The 22,797-nt window shown below is 51.2% G+C and overlaps 1 protein-coding gene across 1 annotated transcript in view; it reads right to left on the bottom strand.

Annotated features, from left to right (window-relative positions):
- The window catches only part of Cacna1b (calcium voltage-gated channel subunit alpha1 B), a 181,203-nt gene that overhangs the window by 154,387 nt on the left and 4,019 nt on the right, over positions 1 to 22,797 (bottom strand). The window contains exons 3-4 of the mRNA XM_019205196.2: positions 22,433 to 22,658; positions 19,268 to 19,407 (exon numbers count right to left, since the gene is read on the bottom strand). Coding sequence (XP_019060741.2) covers positions 19,268 to 19,407; positions 22,433 to 22,658 — 366 coding nt within the window. The remainder of the gene's footprint in view (positions 1 to 19,267; positions 19,408 to 22,432; positions 22,659 to 22,797) is intronic.

Here is a 22,797-nt window from a genome sequence, read left to right as displayed (position 1 = left end):
ATTATACAATGAACCTTATTTACACTTTTAGTTTTTCACACCAGAGAAACTATTTTGTATTTAGTTGGTGCATTTCTATACACCAATAATGAAGTAGATGAAAAAAAAAATCAAGAAAATAATCCTATTTATAATAACAACTAAAATAAAATACTTATGAATAATTTAACTCTACAATTAAAACATTCCCCCCTGCTTGAACCACTGGAGGTGTGTGCGTGCCTGTTCCAGCAGGCGGCTTTATAGGTCTTTTAAATAATAAAATTAATAAAAAGCCAACCAAAGGGACAGTCATATCAGTGCATTACAGCCCTATCATGAACATGTTAACATATAAACTACTGATGAAAGATTGAAGAGGAAACCAATAATGGAAATCTACGTAGCATCCAACTCCTGAATATATCCCCCCAAAAAGAAATGAGTTCCTGAGTTCAATACCTAGTACCAAAAAGAAAAAGAAATCAGTGTGTCAAAGTGCGACAAAATCGGTGTCTAAGTGTAAGAAATCAGTGTGACAAAGAGACCTGCACTTGCATATTAACACAGCGAAGATGCAGCGTCTGCCCAGGTGTTCTTCACCAGAGGCATGCACAAAGAAAACTGTGGTAAACATATACAGGAGAGTATTATCAGGCCATAAAAAGAATAAAATCCTGTCTTTTGCGGTCAGGTGGATGAGCCTGGAGGACACTGTGTTAAGTGAAGCAAACTTGGGCCCAGAAAGACAAATACATGTTTTCATTTATCTGTGGAAGCTGAAAGAGCTTCTCTCACAGAAGTGGAGACCAGAACAGCGGCTCTAAGAGACTGGGCAGAAGGTGGGAAATGAGGTGAAGAGGTTCACAGGTGCAGGGAGCAGCTGGGGAGGAAGAACAACTTCTGTGCCCTGCAGCAGTGAGCTGACCCCGGGCAGTAACTAACTGTACTCCCAAGACAGCGGATTGTAAACACTCCCGAAAGGAAGAAGTGATCCATGTCTGAGGCAACTGGGTAGGCCAGGGCCCTGCTCTGACCGTCACACATTGCACACATGTACTGAGACAGCACACTGACACTCCATAAATATGTACAATTATTACATGCCGATTAAAATACAACATTATATTAAAAACTATCATGAGGGCTGGGGATTAGCTCAGTGGTACTGCCGTTTGACCTGCATGCACAAGGTACCGAAAAAACCTATTGTGAACTGAGCATGGCGGTGCACACCTGTAATCCCAGCATGCAGAAGGCTGAGGCAAGAGGATCACCTTGAGTTTGAGACCAGCCTGAGCTACACAGTGAGTTCAAGGACAGCCTGAACTACATAGCAAGACCCTATCTCAAAAAGCAAAAACAAAAACAACAAAAGAAAAGAAAAACTATTGTGACCAGTTGCAGCATAAAAACATATTCCAATGTCTCCCATCTCAAAAACAAAACAGATTGAAAAGAGGACTTCTCCACCCTCCTTTTCACATTAAAACTCATGGCAAGCTTGATCCTGGGTTTCCCCACTTCCTCTCCCTCATCGTGCGTGCATGCGTGTGCGTGTGTGTGTGTTTGTGATAGACACAGAGACTGGGGGATGAGTCAGAGCCACTGCACTGATTTACATCCCCAGCACTCTTTGTAAAACTGAATCAGGATTTGGCTAATATTCCAAGCTAGGCTCAAACATGTGATCCTTCTTCATGAGCCTCCTAGAGTGCTGGAATATGTATCTCTCTAGCTTTCTCCAACAAAAGGCTGTGTTCGCTCCTTACCACTTCCCCACAAAATGCTGTGTCAGGCCTCCCTCTTGCCAGTTCTACAGTGAGTCTTGTCTCTTGCCCTCTGATGAGCCCTTTTCTGTTCTCCTTCTGCTTCCTGAGGACTCCTTCTCGTCTCTCAGGCAGCTTCGCCTCCACCAGACTCAAAACTTGCAGGCCCAAGGCTCCCAACATGTAGGACCTACCCAACAGCTGTGAATCCCACAGCATGCCTGTCATTTCTCATTATGTTTAACCCAGACCTGGAGCTCCGTATTTCCAACTTCCTTTTTAACAATTCTAAAAGAAAGCATAGCAAACATTATACAACTGAAGAACTTTTTCCTTTAAAATAAGTATTAAAACATATCATAGATGGGCATGGTGGCGCACACCTATAATCCCAGCACATGGGAGGCTGAGGCAGGTGGATCACTGTGAATTCAAGACCAGCGTGGACTACATACTGAGTTCCAGGTCAGTCTCAACTACATAGTAAGATCCTGTCTCAAAAAGAAAAACCAAGGGCCAGAGATTTAGCTCAGTGGTTCTGCTGCCTGCTTTGCAAGCATAAGGACCCGAGTTCAATCGCTGGTACCAAAACAAAAACCAAAAAAATAAATAAATAAAACATATCTTAAAGTTCAGAGCTGTTATGTCACAGGGACTAAAGAACTCTTCACTCTTGCTCCTCTCCCCATCACCTGCTTAAGCCACATCCAGCCTTCACCTGACTCCTTTTTCTTATGCTCCACAGCCAACTCACCAACAATCTGTGGACAGCACCTTTAAAGCATACCCGAGACTTGGTAAAGAAGGCTCTGTGTGCGTGTGTGTGTCTGCACATGCTGTGTTCATGTATCTGCTTACACAGCAACAAAGGACAAAATTTGAGACAGATCCGGAGTAAAAAATAAGAACTCAAACTCAAACTAAAATTTGAAAATGGGCAAGAAACTGGAATAAGCACGTCTTCAAAGAAGAAACACAAAAGGCAAATGAGCATGTAAAAGATGTGCTACATCACCCATCATCAGAAAAATATAATCCCAGTACCACGGAGGGCTAAAGCAGCAGGAGAGCAAGATGAGGCCCAGACTGGGCAATTTATCTACTTAATGAGATCCTGCCTCAAAATTTACAAAAATAGAAAAGACTGGGCATGTAGTTCAGGGTGACGGCACCCTGGGTTACAATCCCAGTACTGGAGGGAAAAGAAACAAAAAAAGTGAAGTACCACTCCATGCTCACTAGAATGACAATTGGCAAAACAGAAACAACAAAAGAAAAAAACAGACATTGAGAAATAACTGCAAGGGCGGTGAAATCCGAACTTCATGTGCTGCTAGTGGTTATCCACAGTGGTGTGGTTATCCACAGTGGTGTGGCCATGGTGGGAAACGGCGCGGCCGCTCCTCACAAAGATAAACAGCGGCCCATGATCCGACAGTCGCACTTACAGGCAAACGCCCAGAAGACCTGAAAGTGAAGAGTCAAGTGATACTTGTACACAGAGCTCACAGCACTAACAAATCAACTGCCCATCCATGCAGGAATGATAATGAACATGTGGTCCAGGCACACGTGGACAAGCATTAAGCCACAACCAGCTATGACCTGGGACACATCATTGAGTGAGGTAACTGAGACGGGAGCTGGGATGTAGCTCAGTGGCACCAGGCTGCAAGGTCCTGTGTTCAATCCACGGCACAAGAAAGGAAAGAAAGGAAGGGAGGGAGAGAAAGGAAGGAAGGAAGGAAGGAAGGAAGGAAGGAAGGCAGGCAGGCAGGCAGGCAGGAAGGAAGGAAGGAAGGAAGGCAAGAAGGCAGGAAGGAAAGAAGGAAGGAAGGAAGGAAAGAAGGAAGGCAGGCAGGCAGGAAGGAAGGCAGGAAGGCAGGAAGGAACAAATACTGCATGGCACCACCAACATGAGGTACCTAGGAACGACAAGTTCACAGAGTCAGAAGGGTTCGAGATTAGCAAAGGCGGAGGGAAGTGGGGCTGAGGGAAGGAGTTATTAGTGGGCAGAGTTTCTGTTACAAATATTGCTGTTTTTGGTTTTTTTTGTTTTTTTTTTTTTTGTACCAGGGATTGAACTCAAGACCTCGTGACTGCCAGGTAGGTACTGTGCTGCTGAGCTATATCCCTGGCCCCTCCTACCACAATGTTTGAAAATTAATATTGTGATGGGGGGGTACTGGGGATTCAACTCGGGTCCTTGCACTTGCGAGGCAAGCGGTGGCACCACTGAGCTAAATCCCCAGCCGTGTGATACATGTTTTAAAGGAATATTGCATGGTATATGATTTGTAACTCAACAAAACTCTTGAAAAAATTTCAGTAGAGTCTTAGTTGAACTTAACAAATCCATGACTAAATTCATGTGGAAGAGGAAAGGGCTAGAAAACAGCCGCACAGCTCTGAAGGACAAAAGGCAACGCAGTCCTCACTTGAACGCACAGGGTTGCTGTATCACTTCGGCAATACATCACCCGGCAGCAGACAGGCATGGAGATGAGAGCCCAGGAAAGCCCCGTACACTGAAGACTGATGACTGGTGAGGGATTGGCAGTCGCCAAGAGATGCTGGGGAACCTAATCGCTTGCGCGCAAAAAAAAAGATGAAGCAGTATTCACGAAGGGATTCTAAGTATGCACGGCTAAGGTGGAAGCAAGCTAGAAAATAAGCAAGCCAGAGAGCAGTGCTGCCACCCTGAGCTGGGGAAGGCTATCTAAAGATGACCTAGAGTCACAAAACGTAACACTGGTAATTAGGACTGCACTGAAATGTAAACAGTACCACAAAAAGTACTACAGAGAAAAAACAGAAAAGATATTTGTGATGCATATAACAGAGAAAAGACTGGTTTCCAGATGGACTCCTAAAATTCACTGAAAATTACAAAAAGCTTATCAGAAAAATCAACAAACATCAGAGGAACAAAGATGCTCAAAACCACTGGCAACCAGAGAAATCCAAGTTATGTTAACGAAGAGACGCCACTTCACACCCTTGGTTTAGCCCCCCAGACACCTGGCTAAGCATCCTCCAACAATGCTGCTGGAGGGCAAACAGCCTGCAGGGTCATTTCAGAGAGCATCTGGCCAAGACAGGAACTGCTTGAATGAGCAGCAGTATGACTCAGGAAGCCACTCCTAGACAACACATGCAGATGTGCTCATAGTACCGCTGGTAACAATGAAAATCAAAATGCCTATTGTTCATAAAGAGAAAGGAAAAATTAATCATGAGATATGCATACAATGGCCTATTATTCTACAGTTAAAAAATAAATGTGTGTCAAATTAAATAAACCTACATATATTAACATAGAAAAAATGTTTAAAACAATGTTGAGAGGTAAAAAAGCAAATCAAGAAATAATTACATACATATGTGTAAGTACACTTATACCCCAGGCCCCCTCCCCTAAAGGCCTCTGATGCTCCAAACCCAGGAGACCTCAAACAGGTGGAAGAAGGGTAGCCCTGCCATATGCAGACTGCCATTTCTGGAAACCACGGGCTGCCCACAATGTTCCAGGACCCAGAGAACCTCCAGACATCAGCAACACCATCCTCAGAGAACACTGACTTGCAAAGCCATGTCTGGGCCCGTGATCTTGGATGGGGGAGCCACCAGTAGTCCTGGATCTGGGACCCAGGAGGTCCCAAAAATGCAATGACACAAGCCTAGCACCCATGTTCCACACAGTAACACAGAAAGCAGAAGGCCACAACCCCAGTTCGGAGCTCAGGATAGCTCCAGCCACACAGGATCATCCTCCTCACTCTCCCAAAGACAAGATGCAGACTCAGAGTGAGACCTACAGCGTGGACCAACAGCATCCGACCTCAACCAGCTCCTCAGGACACGGACACTTAATCCCAGCACTAAAGAGGCTGAGGCAGCAGGATCACTGTGAGTTCGAGATCAGCCTGGGCTACATAGTGAGTTCCAGATCAGTCTCAACTACATAATGAGACCCTGTCTCAAAAAAGCAAAACAATAAAAAATAAAAGAGACACCCTACAAAACACTAGGAAGCCCTCAAACTGAATGAAAAAGAATGATCAACAGACACAGCAACCAGGCAAAAGACCTGCCAGAATTACCCAACACATGGCCAGAGATTTAGCTCAGTGGCACTGAACCTGCCTTGCAAGTACAAGGTCCTGAGTTCAATCCCTGGTACCAAAAAAAAAAAAAAAAAAAAAAAAAAAAAAAAAAAAAAAAAAAAAAAAGAATTACCCAACACAGACTGTAAAGCAGTTACAATAAAGTATCTTCACAACAACTAGAAGTATGCTTGAAACAAAGCAAAAAAATAAAAAAGTGCCTTCAAAGAAAGAGGGCATAAAAAAGAATCAAATGAAAATGTGAAACTGAAAACCACAATAACCAAAATGAAAAACTAAGTGGATAGGTTCAACAGAAGATCAGGAGGGACAGAAGAGAAAACAAGTGAACTGACTGACAGACAGGAAGACAGAGGATACTGCGAAGAGAGACAGAGAAGAGATGTGAGAAGATAAGGAGCAAGCAGATCTTCATGGACCTATGCGACTATGAAAGGCAGAGCTGGAAATGTGCTCAAAGACATTTTGGAAGCAAGAAAAAGAAGTAAGAAAGATATTACGACCAGAAAAACCCCCAAGTTTGGCAAGAGACACAACCCTACAGATTCAAAAAGCTGAGTGAAGCCAAAAGGACCAGCTCAGGATACAAATGAGAGTCCTAGATCTGAAAATAAAAATAATTTTTAAAAAAGATTACAGGCTCATGCCTGTAATCCCAGCACTCAGGAGGTTGAGGCAGGAGGATCGCTGTAAGTTCAAGACCAGCCTGGGCTACATAGTGAGTTCCGGGTCAGTCTCAACTACATAGTGAGACCCTGTCTCAAAAAACAAAAAAACAAAAAAAAATCTTGAAAGCTATCTTATCCACAAGGGAGAGCAATTTAACAGATATGGGCTTCTCATCAGTTAGGAGGGCAGAAAGAAGTGGCACGTTCTTAGGGACTAAAAGAAGTGATAAATTCCTGATGGTGAATGCCATCATACTGTATACTTAAAATGTACCGGTGAATTTAAGTAATTTTTTAAAAAAGCAGCCATGACTAGATTCTACATTTGCATCCAAGAAATGGATGTAAAATCCTCAGAGACAAAGAGGGACATATGAGTGGAATCTATCAAGAAGACGCAACATTCTGAATTATACATCTCGCTCCACTGGTGTTACTACAGAAAAATAAATAAATACATACCTGAGACTGGTGTTTATAGACTTGTAAATGACAGAAATTTATGTCTCACAGTTCCGGAAGCCAGAAGTACAAGATCTAGGAGGTTCAGTGTCTGCTGAGGGTCAGCCTCTGCTTCCAGGACCCTCCAGAGCTTATGACAGCAGAGACAGAGGGACAAGCAGTCTCCCTTGGCCTTGGCAGCCACAGCAATGATCCCTCTGATGAGTGTGACCCCATAGAGTACTCACCTCCCAAAGTCTCTCTCCTCACAGCTGCCTGGTGCATTAGGGTCCCCCAGGAATTTGGGAGGGACTGAGGGCATAGTGTAAGTAACAAACAACACAGCTTAATGAATAAACCTGAAATGGGAAACAGATCCAAAATCACAGCTGAAGACTTCAACTCTCCTCTTTCAACACTTCATAGAACAACCAGACACAAAATCAGCATGGATAAGAAGAATTAATAATGTGTTCAACAAACAGGATCCAGTCCACATCTGAGGAATGCTCCAAGGACAGCAGGATTTTCGCTCACCAACCCTGGACATGACAGAAGCCTTGACAAAGTGACAAAACTGAAATCGTGGGCCAGGGATTTAGCTCAGTGGTTCCACCACCTGCATCACAAGTGCCAAGGACCTGAGTTCAACCCCGGTACCAAAAAAAAAAAAAAAACTGAAATCATACTGCGCATGTTCTCTGACCACAACAGAATCAAACTAGAAATGAGTAACAAAAAGATACTTAAAATCTCCAAACACTAGGAAGCTAAACAGCACATCTAAATAATCTATAGGTCAGAAAGGGAGTCTAAAGCAAAACTCTAAAAGATGTGGAACTAAATTAAACTGATATTACAACATATTAAAATGCGTGGTATACACCTGAAGTAATGCTGAGAAGTCAACTCACAGCAATTATAGGCAAACATTAGAAAAGAGGGAAAGTTTTAAATCTCGAGTCTAAACTCTCACACGAATTGAGAAAAAGAAAAGTAAAATAAACTCAAAGCAAACAAAATGAAGAAATAATGGGCCAGGGATTTAGCTCAGTGGTGCCATGCCTGCCCTGCAGCACAAGGTCCTGAGTTCAATCAATGGTACTGCCAAAAAAAAAAAAAAAAATCAAATAGTTGATTCTTTGAAAAGACCAGTGTAACTGACAAACCTCTAACGAGACTGACAAAGCAAAACTAAAAAATAGATATTTACCAAGATGAGAAACAAAGCAAGTCACTACAAACCTCTAAGACTTAACAAGGGCCACAAGCGAATATGATAGACAACTATGCACACAAATTTGACAATCAGACTAAATGAACCACTTCCTCAAAAAACACAAACACAAGTCACCCATATAAAATAATGTGAATATCCCTGTGACTGGTAGGGAAATTGAATCAGTACTCTACACTGCCCTCCCCAAAATCTCCAGGACTGGAGATTGCATTCACTCCATAATTCTATCAAAACTGAAAGAACTAACACCATTTTTTACGCAATGACTCCTAGAAAATAGGAGCGAACATTTCCAAATTTACTTTAGAGTTTGTATTACCCTAAAGTATCAAAACCAAAGTCAGTACCCAAAAGGAAAAAAAAAACTAGACTAAAAACCCAGAGACCAAGATGCTATTTGCCATCTGTAAGTCCCACGTGGTTAAATGTCTCTACGTATTTCACTTGCGTTCTCCTGGACGGTTTCGACCCTAGGTATCCAGCACTGTCAGCATTACAGGTGCAAATCACAGCCACGAAGACTTGTCACCACTCACCTGTGAGGACAGCTAGAGAGAAGGACAGCGCCAAATGCTGCTGAGAAAAGGCCAGAGCTTCCACACACCGCTGTTGCAAATGCAGAAACGTGAAGTGGCACAACTGCTCTGGATTACATCATGGCAGTTTCTTAAAACTAAACACCCAGCTGTAATATACATTTATGGTCGCACTGCCATTTATCCCCAAAAATGAACACTTAGGTTCACATGGAAACCTGTACCCAGCACCTTTGCCCATAGTATTTCAGACACTGTAAACAACAGAGACATCTTCGCACAGGCAAAGGAAAACCTGAAGGAAATTAAAAGTGCTACTCCGATGAATGAACAACTGATGAACAGGCTTATGGCGGATAGGAGAGAGCTTTAGTGATCTGCAAACAGCCACAAGATGAGGTGTGCCAACCTACCCCAGGGCAAGGTCCTAACGCTCTTCAATCCTAGGGAAACTGAGTGGTGAGCGAGCTGCAGAAGAAAAATCCGAAGCTGGAGAGGTTGGTCCACAGGATTTGAGGAAAGAAGCACCTTTGTATTCCAAAAGTGCAAGGCGGAGCAGAGTGCTCACACAGGAGCTACAGCGAGCCATGCAGAAGGCCTGGCTGAGTTAATTGCTGAAAGTGGCCCCATCAGACAACAGGTTGAGACAGACAGACTTGCTGTAAAGAGACACCACCCAGAATCTTCACAGCTGGAAAGAGTCCAGAGCTGTAGCTAAGGGCCTTAAGCAGAAGCCAAGACTCATTTTCCATTCTGAAGAGCCCCAGGCCCTAAGAACTGCCCTGAATGGAACAGTAACATCTGGCTAGCTTTTCATGCACTGTGACAAAATGCCTCAGAAAATCAGTTTAAAGGATGAAAGATTTATTTTGATTCACAGTTTCAGAAGTTTGTTCATGGTCACCTGGCTCTGTGTGTCGAGGCAGAAACACCACAGCAAAGGGACATGGCAGAGAAAAGCTCCCCCACCAGGGCAGCCAAGAGGCACAGAGACAGCCCAAAAGGGGCAGAAGAAAAGATACAGTCCCCGTGTCACACTCTCACGACCTACAGTGTTCATGCCCCACTTCCACCTCCTAAATGAGAACCAAGACCTGTCACATAGAGGTACAAGATCCCAATAATGAATGTAACTGTACTGTATCCCTAAAATGTACCAATAAACTCAATGAGGAAAAATAAATAAATAAATGAATGAATAAATAAAATTCTACCACCAATAATGCCATCAAATCACGATCTCATCAACAGATTCACGGAGTTAGAGGTCTCATGATCCACTCAGCTTTAAAAAGCCCCACCTCTGAACACAGGAGCCTTTCAGGGACAATTCAGATCCTTATCACAGCAACAATACCTCTATTTACACCATGGCTAAGTATGTTACACCGACACTGTCAAGATCTACTACTCAATAAAAACGGATTCCAAGGGCTGGGGAGTGCTTACCCAGCAGGTACGAAGCCCTGGGTTTGACCTGAGGCACTGAGGGGAAAAGGGGGAGCTCCTACATTACTGCTCACTGACAATGACCTCATCACACAAGAGCTCTGATGGAGGCGTGCCGAGACTGATGCTGTGTTCGCGCCTGCTGACACAATACCCACCTGAATGCCCTGGATCAAGAAGTGATCTCAGGCTGGGAATTTAGCTGAGTTCCGCCACCTGCCTCGCAAGAGCAAAGTCCCAAGTTCAATCCCCAATACCAAAAAAAGAAGTAATTTCAACTTCCAAGTCTTATTAATTAAAAATTAACTGCCCGAGGCTACAGCTGCCAGACAGCAATTCATCTCACACATCTGGGCAAAGTAAATAGAAAGCCTTCTAGAAACGAGACCCATCCAAGACGGCGCTGAGCAAGCGCACGTCCCTTGCGGGGAGTGCAGAATGCTGACAGTGTGGACGAAGGTGACTCAACCTCATGGGTGCCTGAGGGGTACAGGACTTCACTCAAGGAAGTAACTGTAGACGTGCAAATACCAAATGAACTAAAATCAGAAGTGGAACCTGAAGACATGACCAATTTCTATACCCTCATGATGAACCTAATGAACAGAACTCTGTTTCTGATGGAGGAGCACGCAAGTGGTTTCCTAAAATGGAATCTGCTCTCGACACTGCGGACCAACAAGAAAGGGTTCAGAATGTCTCAGAACTTGGCTGACAGAGCGACAAGTGGGGTTAGGAGGACTGTCTCCAACTGTGAAAAAGTTCTACTGGCTACAGAAGGCCCTAAGACCACATCGCACACTGCAGAGAAGCATTACATAGAAAGAACAGTCAGTCGGTACGGCAGGCTTGGAAACCACCGTCTTAGGAGACTGTCTCAGCCACCCCACCTTCCAGCAGCCACCACCATAATCAGTCAAGTCCCTGGACATGGAGCTAAGACCCTCAGCCAGCAAAATGACTATCACCTCTGGAAGGTCCAGATGATCACAAACATTTTTTAGCAATAAAATATTTTTAAGAAAAAGCACAACGCTGTTGCACTATCAAAACTAAACAAAGTGTAGTACAGTACAACCATGACCTTTATATGCACTGGGAAATAAAAAGTATACATACTGGGGCTGGAGATTTAGCTCAGTGGTGCCCCCACCTGCCTCCCAAGCGCAAGCTCCCAAATTTGATACCAAAAAAAAAGAAAAGAAAAAGAAAAAACCCGAAGTATTCACAACTCACTTTACTGCAGGGGTCTGGAACCAGACCCATGGTGTCTCTGAGCTTCCCCTGTTCCCAGCACAGAAAGAAGCACAGTACGATGGAGGCGCAGGGCGATCTGGGTCCTCTCCCGAGCACTGTGCCAAGTGGAAAAGCGAATCCAAAGGTATCCCTCTACTCACCTAGTGCTCTCCCAATGACAAAACCGTAGAAATGGAGGATGTGTTAGTGACTGGGTGGGGAAGGCTGGAGAAAGTGGATGTGACAGCAACAGGATGGCCAGAGGGTCCCCTTGGCCACCGGATGCTCCCTGGCATGACCACATCAGTGTCACCATCAAGGAGGTGATGCTCACTTTAGTCTTTTGCTTTTGCATTTGCTAAGTTTTTATCTGCAGTACTAGGGGTTGAACTTGGGGCCTTCCCACTGAGCTACATCCTCAATCCTTTTTTTATCTTCTATTTTGAGACAGAGTCTCAAACCTGAGACCTGCTAAGTTGCCCAGGCTGGACTCAAACTTGCTATTCTCCTGTCTCAGTTTTCCTGAGTATGGGGTACAGGTGTTCATCACTTCATCCAGCTTGTCCTACAGTCTTTTGAAGTTATCACCATCAGGAAAATAATACAGCTTGCACTGCTCTCTCTGTACTATGTATGACAACTGCAAATCATGAATTTATAATCAGCTCAAAATTAAAACTTTTTTTTTTTGGTACCAGGGATTGAACTCTGGACCTCACACTTGCAAGGCAGGCGTTGGAACCACTGAGCTAAATCCCTGGCCCTAAAACTTCATTTTTTTAAAAGAGGTGTTGACATCAGCACTGAGCTCACAAGCTTTGTTTATTACTGTCAGGACTAGCACAAGAAAGCCTCACCAGGGTCAGTTTTCATCCTTTCCCCACCTTTTCTCAAAAGGTGACCCCCATCTGCCCCCTCCAGCTGTCTCTGAGGAAGAGGAGGGCGCTGCTCACTACCAGCTCCAGGCCAGGAAGCTCAGGAGCCGGGGTAGCGCCTTGGGGTCCCAAATCCATCAGTGGATCAGTGGGAGCCCATGCATCTACGGCCATTCTGCGGGCCACTCCTTCCCCCCTTCTGCCTGTCTGCCTCCACTTGTCTACCTGTGGCAGTACTGATTGGGCCTGGGAGGGGAAGAAGGAAACACTGGCCTCCTGCTCAGCCCCTGCACTACCACCCTGCTGGAGAGAAGGCCTGGCTCTCTCGGGCACCTACCCTCACACAAGGGGCTGACTGCCCGCCTCCTAGAACCTCCACAGGGTCCTACCTTGGCCCTCCTGGGTGCCGTTGTGGTGTCTGGCACTGACAGCATGGAAGCCTGGGAAAAAATTCAGAGGTACAGGGATACATACTGGATGCTGGACTCCTCCCCAGGGCTTTCCACATGCCAGCAACAGCACACTAGGCCCTGGCTGCCAAGGATCACAGGACCCCTGGAAGTCAGTCCCACCAAAAGTGACCTGACACACAGAGCCCAGAACTCAGCCTCCCTGTCACAATAAAGTAAAGCCACCTGGTCTCTCTCAAGGCTTTGCTGCATCCTCAGGGAGAAGCCCACAGTAGGCTCAGGACCCAGCAGGTAGAGCCATAGCTACAGAAGGGAGGCTGGGTGAGAGGTCTGCAGAGAAGAGGGGCCATGGACAAACAGGCCAGCACTGCCTCCTGCTGGAATCTGCTCCCAAAACGTCTAGCTGCGAACTGGAGTGTAGACAGTGACACTGCAAACTGGGCAAGGAGCCTACTCTGCCCACGCCAACAACTGAAGACAACCCACCCCAGGACCTGGTCCAGCCTGGGGAGAGAAGCCATCAGCAACCATTCTGATCTCTGCATTGGGCTCCCTCATGAAAAAGGAGCTACACAGGGAGACTGTGGCTGCCACAGGTCCATACTCTGCCCAGAGGGCTCCCAGTCACCTCGAAAAGCATGCACTTTAACTCCTGATACCTCTGTGGAGCACAGGACATAGGACCAACTGCACCCCACACAGTGCCACACCAGCATGGCCAAAGTATAGCAAACTGGGGCCCCGGGCAATGGGGTGCAGGGCCTGAAGGGAGCCCAGGTCCCCACCTGAAGACCAGAAAGGATACCCTAGAGGGACTGGAGGCTCTTGGCCAGCTCCCAGGAGGGAAGGGAAAGAAGCTGTCCCTCCCGGCACAGCTACACACCCGCCCGTCTCCCCTCCCACCAGCTGTACCTACAAAACTGGGTGAGCGCTGGGCTGTGACCCCCAAATCCTTGTGGAGAACTAGTAATGAAACCCAGAGGTTTCTGGGCATCCAGCCCATGATCCCTGCTGTGGCCAGAGGTAGATGTGCTGTCTTCACCCACATCCTCCAGATCCAGCAGAGCTGTTACCAGTCCAGACCTCAGCTGTCCAGGACGTGGATCCCAGGGAGGAGCCACAGTTAGAAAAGACACAGTCCTGGAGTCAGCCAAGTGAGGCAGAGGGCAGGGCTAGGGGCCAGAGTGCACCCGAGAGCACACAGCCAGGGGTAGGAGCCTGGGCCAAGGTGCCCAGCAAGGCCTGTGCCTGTCAGATGAGGGAAGAAAAGAGAAATGGCCTGGGGACCACTCAAGTCTCAGGGCGGACAGCCCAGAGCCCAAGCTGGTCTGGTAAAAACCCCTGCCCTATGGCAGCAGGTGTGCAGGGCCCATGTCCTGGGAGTTTAGGCTGGGGGCTGATGGGCTCCCCTGAACAGTATAGGGAGCCAGGGTCTGCCTGTTGCTTCGAGCCTTGCCAGGGACCAATCCTGCTCTGTTTCCTTCTAGGCCATATCCAGACAACACCCACAGAGAACACAGACCTAGGAGACAACCTCACAGGACAGGAAGCACAGCTGCCTCAAGCCCAAGCAACACAGACCCCACCCTGCTCAGGACAACAGGACGGTCAGCTCCTGCACATGAGGATGGGGGATGGGGTGCCCAGCTCTGCCCCCAGCCTAGGAAATGCCACGACTCCTGAAACAGGGAAGGGAAGGAGAGGGTGGGAGTGTGCCAGGTCCTCTATAAATACCAGTGCGCGGGTGGGTGCCAGGGGAGGCTGAGACTCCACCCCCGGGGCAGCGCCTCAGTCCCAGGCCTTACATAACCAACACAGGGCTCTGACCGGCCCAGGTACAAGGCCAAGAAGGCACCTGCTAAAGGGGTGTGCAGCATGGGCACCGTCCTCAACCCATCGTCCACCCAGTGCACAGGTTCACACGGCACAGAGCTGGGGCCAAGGGTTGCAAAGCCTTGCTGGGGGTGCAACAGGGTCTCAGCATACTCTACCAGGCCAGGGGGCCTGCATGGACCCCTGGCCAAGCCTGTTCTGAGTCACCAGTGAGGCCCATGGACAGCCTGAGGGCGATGCCAGATCACAGAATAAGAGGAGCACAGGGCCATCACGGAACTCAGCCCCCAACCACTCGTTCCCGCCACTGGGAAGGACCCAGTGGGGGTGGCCCAGACCTGCATGGACAACTACAAGCCTCAGGTAGGCAAGGGGAAAGGAAGTTGAGAGCTCCCACCCAACCAGCACAGAAGCCCCGGCAGCACAACTGAGGAAGAGCCTTTCACTGGCTCTGGGTCTGGTCATTTCTAAGACACAACGGCATCACCACCCTCCAGTCACATGTGGGAAGCCCAGTATCTCTGGTAACCCTTTGCCCTTGAGAACAACTGTGTGGCCACCTCTCGGCCTGGCCTTATCTCCTGTGTCAAGCCCAGCCTCCAGCACCCCAGATGCCCCTGCCCCCCGAACCAGCCTGTGTCCATGTTACTCAAAGGAGAGGATCAGCAGAAGTCACCAGCACCAACAGCCCAGCCTGGCACTCAGTTCTACCTGGCGAGGGAGACACTGTGCTCCATGCCCAGCCTTCCTCCCCCCATCCCCTTTCCTCTGCCCACAAGAGCCAAGTCCAGGGAAGCAGGAACCTGCGCTCTAATTACATGTCGTAGAAAGAAATCCCAGTTTAATTTGGAGTAAAATGAGAAGTTGTGGTTGGAACTGTCCACTGGGGAGCCACTGGGCTGAACCGGGACAGTTTCTTTCCATCCCTGAGGACCGTGAGGGAAGAAGGGGGCTGAGATGCAATACGGTATGGACAGCTGGGCTATGGCATCCTGGGGCCTGATCTGTCACCAGAGTGAGCCACAGGCTTCCACAGGGCCTGGTGGGGCAGGGGCACGCAAAGAGGGGAGGAGGACGGAAGCTGAGGTGGGGGAGGAAAGCACCCAGAAGCACCCAGGCCTCCCAGCACCCCACCTTCCAGGTCAGCCCCGCTTCCCAGCCGGCCTGGTGCTTGCACGGCTCTCAGGTCAGCTTTAAATCAATACCCTGCATGAGGCCCACCTGGCCACTCACACTAGCAGCCACACCCCATGGCCTCTTACGGCCTCATCCTGTGCTTGAACACCTTGACTCCACCCTCTATCCTCAGCCTATCCTCACCAGAGCTGCTTGACCAGGTCCCTGAGCCCAGTGAGTGTCCTCACTGCCCCTAGGCCTGGGTCCTGATAGCCACACCCACTGTCCATCTGCTTGGAGGAGGCAATGTCCGGGAACAGGAACCTGTCTACTCGGTCACTGCCGTGTCCCTGGCAACCTGAACAAGGTGAACAGCAGCAGGTGCCCTCAGCAAAGTCCTTCTGAGTGACAGAGCCAAGGACCGCTGGATGCTGAGGGAGGGGCTGGTTGGAGGGGACCCCACTGGCCACCCACTGGTTCTGCCTTCCCATCTCCCTCCCTCCTCTCTCTGCCCTGCAACTCAGGCTCCTACGTTTCCCTCACCCATAAACCCTCAGGAACACACTTCCAAATATGACGGAACAGCCCTCAGTCCTGGAGGGTGGGCCACCTCTGCTGACTAACCACGAACACCCCCAGGCTCCTGCCCTGCATGGAGCCAGCAGCCACATTTTTGTCCCTCACGGACCTGTGCTCAGACAGGTTGTAAGGTTAGCTCCCAGCCTCCACTTCCCCTAGCGCTGTGCACCGCTCTGCCCCACTCTGCTGCAAAACTCAGTCAGACGACTGCCCCCACATCCTCACCCACACATGCCCTGCCCAGTCGACCCTGGGCCACACCTGCACATCCCACTACATTGGCCTTGCCTCGGGGAACAGAAAAGGCTCCTGGGAACAAGGTCTACATCAGCACCCTGCGTCTCCACGGCTTCCTGCCAGTCCTTGCCCATCAGCTCTGGTGCCGGGCACATCTACATCCCGAGACCCAAGGCAGGACCTCAGCCAGGCCTCTCTCCAGCAAGGTCCAGCCTGTGCCCTGGAGCCTTGGTCTCTGCACGGGTGGCCTGAGATCGAGGCACACAGCCGGCCCTGACACTCAGACCCACCACCTCTTGGTGCCCAAGCCATCATCCACTCACACGCTCCTGCACAGGTCAGGTCTTGAGCATGCAACCAAGGAGCACCGTGAGACAGCAGGCAGCACAGGTGAACCGGAGCACAGGGCACACCCACGTGTGGCCAGGGCTCCCGGCAAGGGCTCGGGAAGACATCGGCTGGCCTCAGACCCAGGCCTCAATACCCCAGGGACCAACAATGAACACATGAAAGGTCTGTGGGTGGACAAGTAGACAAAGCATTGGCAGGAAAGCAAGCAGAAGGGGCAGATGGACAGAGGAACAGAGGAAAGAAGGGCACATTCCTCTGCTGCCCTCTGCACCCTGGTGCACAGGCAGGCCCAGCAGCCAGTAGACTCAGGGGCCTGATTCTGCTTGGGAGGAACGGGTGGGGCAGAACCATCCTGCAGAGGAGTGGGCAGGGGCTGGCACCCTTCATCAGAAAGGCAGGGACCAGCCACCATCCCAACCCCACTAGCCTCTTCCCTTACAAGGCCCAGGGTCCCCAGAACATTCCTGTTACCTATGTGGGCCCCAGCCCAAACCCCAGTATACCTCCCCAGGGCTGCCACACCCAGACAGAACTTACTGCAGTTATTGCCAAGTTCAGGCCCCGCAGGGGCAGCCAGGCAGGCGTGGTGCACCCAGCCCTGCTGACAGATGTGTGCCAGGCTAGAGGATCCCCCAGGGCAGCAGCGAGTGTGGCTCCCCTTGGACAGCTCCCACACCTCCACACCAGCCACAGCAGCTGAGGGACATTACTGGCCGCCGGGACCATATCAGAGTCACCAGGCAACAGCCAGGGTACTGTCTGCCTCCTCCCTCCTGGCCTCCAGCCCTCTGAGCACCAATTAGCTAAGCCCTAATTAAAAACAACAGAGTAACGGGAAAGTCTGTGCCTGCCTCGCACTGCACTATGCTGCTCAGGGAGTTGGGGACAGGGTTCTTCCTTGGGCCCCAGGGACCAGCACCAACCTCCACATGCAGATGCACACACAGCTCCCCACATCCCCGTGTGCCCAATCAGAGAGGTCCCAGTGTGGCTCTGGGGCACAGCACCCCACCTGGGGTTCCCTCACCACTCAGCACCACTGCAGAGGCAGCGGTCTGAGACCAGGATGCTGGCCAGAAAGGAGATAAGAGGGGTGGGCTGGAGGGCAGAGGAGAGAGGAAGGAGGAGCGGAGAGCAGGGCACCAACACAGAGTCTGCCTTGCTCCTCTCACCGGAGCTCCCAGGAAGAGGAGCCGCCTCGTGTGCCCCACCCAACACAGGCTGCACACACACCTGGGGGTCTCCCCTGGCTCTCACAGAAGGACCCAGAATTGCTGACACACTGTGGGGGTTCACCCCAGCCTCCCTCCCAGATCGGCACCCGGGGGGGGGCCCTGCGGCTCCCCACCCCTCCCTGATGCTTTGCCATTCAGCAGGGCCCAGGGGACTCCCTGAAAAATAAGACACCATTCTCCTCCTCTGAGACTTTCGTCCAGGAGAGAGACAGATGTAAACAGTGGTTCCTGGATGCCCCACTTAGTGGCTCTGGACATGGGGATGCTGGTCCTCCCTGCCAGCCACCCCAGGTGTCACAGGGCCGCAGAGGGCTTTCTGCAAACCCCAAGCCAACACTGCCCTTCTCGGGCAGACAGCATCCTCGGCCGGGCACAAAGCTGCCTTGACGCAACGTGCCCTGGGTGGGCCACCCCTACCTGAGGGGCACAGAGCTGTGGCCGCTCGCCAATGTGCTTTCCTCCCGTGAGGCCTGGGAAGGCTGGAGCCCCAGACCCAATGGTCCCATGGCCACCTCATCAGTCCAACACTGCCCTACGCCAGGCTACATGGACAGGGACAGAGGCTCTGTGACCCTACAGTGCAGCTGGCTCCTCCTCCCCATCTGGGGCTTGAGCTCCAGGGACCAGGAGACCCCAGGGAAAAGCTATAGCTGGCCTGACCCTATAGCTGGCCTCAGTCCTCAGACCACAGCAGTTCCACGCTGTCCTCAGGAAAGGCTCTAAAGTGCCTACCCACAAGGAGTTACAGGGCAAGGCGGCAGCTGATCCCCAGATTTCCTGGCTGCTTAGGAAATCGGAAGCTGTTTGTGGTGAGGGTGCACTCAGGAGAAAGTGCTATGTGGGACACACAGACCAAGGGCCATCCATCGTGGAGCAGAATCCTACAGGCGACACCCAACCCTGACAAGGGTAGCTTGGGCTCAGAGACAACGTCGCCTGGGGGCCCCTCGGGGGATGCCAGCGCCCTCCCAGGGTACATCCTTCTACCCGCAGACCTAGCTACCGCCCAGCAGCAGCATCCAGCAGCCCTCAGCTGTGAGCTCTGTGGGGACGCATCTGCTGAGAACAGGGCACTCCGTGTCAGCCTCCGTGGAAAGCACAGCTCAGACAGCCCAGGGGAAGCACTCCCACCCTGGGGAGACCTCGTCTCAGACAGGGCCCAGGGACACAGGCCCTGCCCACCTACCCCGTGAGGACCACCACGAAGTCCATGACATTCCAGCCATTCCGCAGGTAGGAGCCCTTGTGGAAAACGAAGCCCAGGGCGATGATCTTGATCCCCGCCTCAAAGCAGAAGATGCCAATGAAATAGGGCTCTGTGTCATCCTGAGGAGGAGCAAAGGACCACAGTCACCTCTATGCCCAGGGAAGTGGTCAGAACAGCAGGCCCCAAGTTGGACCATCCTGACCCTGCCCTGATCCAGCCCAGAGTTTCCACTGCCAGCCTGCGTGTGCTTGTCTGCCACAGCCCCTGTGGGAGAGCACCCCCTGTTGGCATCCTGGCAATGCAGCGTGAGCTCCAACCCACAGCGTGGAGGACTGCCCCACTGTACCGCACAGCCCCGCTTAGGGAAGAAAGTGTGGACACTCACAGGGTGAGGATATAAACCTTTCTTGCATTAACTCCAGTAGCCCCTCCAACATCCTTCACGATCCTCCCAGTACTAAGAAAACAGACACAGAGGAGCTGGGCAGACACCACAGCCGAATCCCTGGACCACCCAGTCTGACCCAGCCTCTGTCCACTGTACAAAGCTGTTTAGATAATTCTAGATAATGCCTAGAACTCAATCCTGAACATGTCTTAGCAGTCAACAAACGCAAGATAAGCATAACATGCAAATCCTTGTTGAGGGGGGACTCTAGCATTCACCCAAAATCACCTGCCCAGCAGGACCCCAGGTCCCACCACCTCAAGGACAGGCTGGCCTGAGGCCAGGTGAGGGTGACATTCACTCTCAGGCTCAGACCCAGGCAGAGTGTGACATCAGGGCTGGGCAAGCCTGCTTAGCTAGATTCTGAAAAGGGACTCCAGCTGGAGGACCACAGGGATGAGGAGGGGAAAGCCTAGTAAACCCCTCTCCTCCACCCCAGGGTCACGGAGCTTTGTGCAGAGCAGACCCTCTAGTCTGAGCCAACCCTGGAGTGTGGGGAAAATGGCTCTGGGCGAGGACGGCGTGGCGAATGGCAAGAGCAGCTGTGTATGGCGCCAAAGCAGAGAGTGCCTTAGGGAGCTGGACATGGTCATTGCATGGACCTGCCCTCGGGAAATGTAGGGATTTTTCCCCTCAGGAAACGTAGTTCCCCCACCCCTACCCCCGGTACTGAACTCAGGACCTTGCGCTTTCCAAGCAAGTGCAGCACCACTGAGTTACATCCCCGGCCCTAGGAAATGTAGCTTTAAGAAGCAGACAGGGTGGCACAAAGGAGGCCACCTGAGTGTTCTCCCCCCAAGAGAACTGGGAAGGACTGCCCCTTAGAGAGCCACTCTGCCATACAAGGAAGGGGGCCAGGCATCAACCTAGGCACCAGCTGCAAGGTACTGCCAGCTCCCACAGGAAGCACCGACCACCGTGCAGCCTAGACTCATCTTGCCCACAGCTGAGCCAGTCCACAGCCTGCCTGGCAACACCAACTGCTGCTGAGGGGCCTGGTGCTCCTGTCCTGCTATCTGTGTGCTGACTCACCACAGACAAGATAAGGCCCCTGTAGGGCTGCACACACAGTCGCTGGGCCTCCAGGCTCCTGCTCCCTTATACTCGGGAGAGTCCCCTCTCCCCAAGGGTTAGAGCTGCTAACCATCTGCTCCTTGGGAACTGCTAACCTCAAAAGACAGGGTTCACAGTTTACGGACAGGACGGACCTCTCCTGAAGAAGTCCACTAGGGAAGGAGGCCAGTCTGACCCCTAATCCCAGCCCTGTCCTGCACCATGCAGGATGTGCAGACAGCCAGGGATAGACAGACAGTGGATTCAAACTAGGACTCCGGCTAAAGGCAGTTATGGAAACGGAAGCAGGACCAGGGCCAGCCCACTCTCCCAGATTGCAGATCTGCCCTCCCCGAGCACCCTCAAGGGCTGAGCTGCAGACTGGACTCGGGTTGGCCAGAAATGCACTTTCTGCTTGCTCCCTTTCCCAAAAGAGACACCCTCGCCACGAGTTAACCTAGCCACTCTCTCTGGGCAGAAGCTGTACAGCTAGGCGCCCTAAAGGACCATGAGAAAACACCTGAGCCCATCCACCACACACACTGGCTTCTCTGCACCCACCTCCAGGCCTGACTTCCTTGGTGCTTAGGCTTGAACCCATCTAAGGGTCCTATCACGCCTGCCCTCTTTCCTGACTTCTGGGGCCAATGCCCACAATCAGGTCAGAGCAGACAGAGGGGCCTCTACCAGTGCAGGAACCTGAGGCCACAGAGGGGAGAGACCCTCTCACCTGTGCCTTCTGTGGTCCTCCCATCTCCAGGTGCCCACCCTGGACAGTGCCTACCCGATCCTGGGTACCACCAAGGAAGCTTTACTGCCTCCCACAGCCCTCCCACAGGGCCAAGGCAGCTGGTGTAGGCCACACCGAAAGCAGCAGAGCACCCATTCCACACGGAGCCCTTTCATGCCTTATCTCCCTCACGCTTCTGCACTCTGAGCCCCCACCCTGATCCCAGGCAAAGGCCTGGGGCAGTTCGAGAGCTGGGGCTGGGCCAAAAGATGCTGACCCTGAAACAACACCGTCCCTGTCCAGACAGACCATCAGCCAGCCGGCACCCCTGCCCTCCACTGGCCCAAGAGCCAAGACTGGGTATCCTGAGGAGACCTCGCCCTGTCCTCATTCTCACAGCTCTGTTCGGTGGTGCAGCTCCCGTAGGGTCAGGAAGAGGGGATAAAATGACTCAGACCGTTTGGAAAGGGGCTTCCCTGAGAGCGGTGGGCCTGGGGGAAAGGGCTCCCATCAGTCCTGGAAGACGGCTGGAAAGAAATCACCCAGACTCAGCTCTGCACCGAGGCACCTGCCAGCCTTGCAAAGAAGGTGGACAGCCAACCCACTCTCCCCTGGACACCAAGCCTTGCACCTTCCTGTCTTCACCAGGATGAGTACCCCCACCGTCCCGTAGATTTAAAAGTCTTAGTTCAAGGCCCAGCTGGGCATTCAGGTGCAGGGGTGGCTCGAGGGCCAAGACAGACAGCTAATGGCCACCGCATCCGTGAGCTGGCCCTGGAGGGAGGTGCCAGCTGTGGAGGCTCCATCCCTCCTCTCCAATGGAGTAGGGGAGCTGCTCAGACTGGCCAGACCCCACAGGGCTCACATCAGAGGGACTTCCACCGCCCACCCTCGCCCAGCCGACAGCACTCACCAGGCGTTCCGACATGGGCGTCTTGTCGCCGTCAGGGAGGTGCTGCTCCAGCGCCAGCACAATGCAGTTGGCGATGATGGTGGCCAGGATCATGTACTCGAAGGGAGTACGTGGGTTAAGGACCAACAGGGAGGCCCAGGAGAGGATAACGGACTCAGGGCCAGAGCTCCCATCACCTGGAAGCTCAGGCGGGGCCTCAGCAGTCAGGGGTGCCTGCCCCGCACATCTAGGAGGTTGTCAGCACCGCGGACAGCGCCCGGGCCGCTCAGCCCGCCTGGGCAGCAGACACACGGACAAGAGCACCCACCCAAGAGCGCGAACACACGTGTCCCGCGAGCCCGGGGCGCACGCACGCGCAGCACCTG

Source organism: Fukomys damarensis, unplaced genomic scaffold, assembly GCF_012274545.1.
Source record: "Fukomys damarensis isolate Sample0158 unplaced genomic scaffold, DMR_v1.0_HiC HiC_scaffold_36, whole genome shotgun sequence".
NCBI lineage: Eukaryota > Metazoa > Chordata > Mammalia > Rodentia > Bathyergidae > Fukomys > Fukomys damarensis.
Note: the sequence above shows the minus strand (reverse complement) of the source record. Positions and strands in the feature narration are given on the sequence as shown.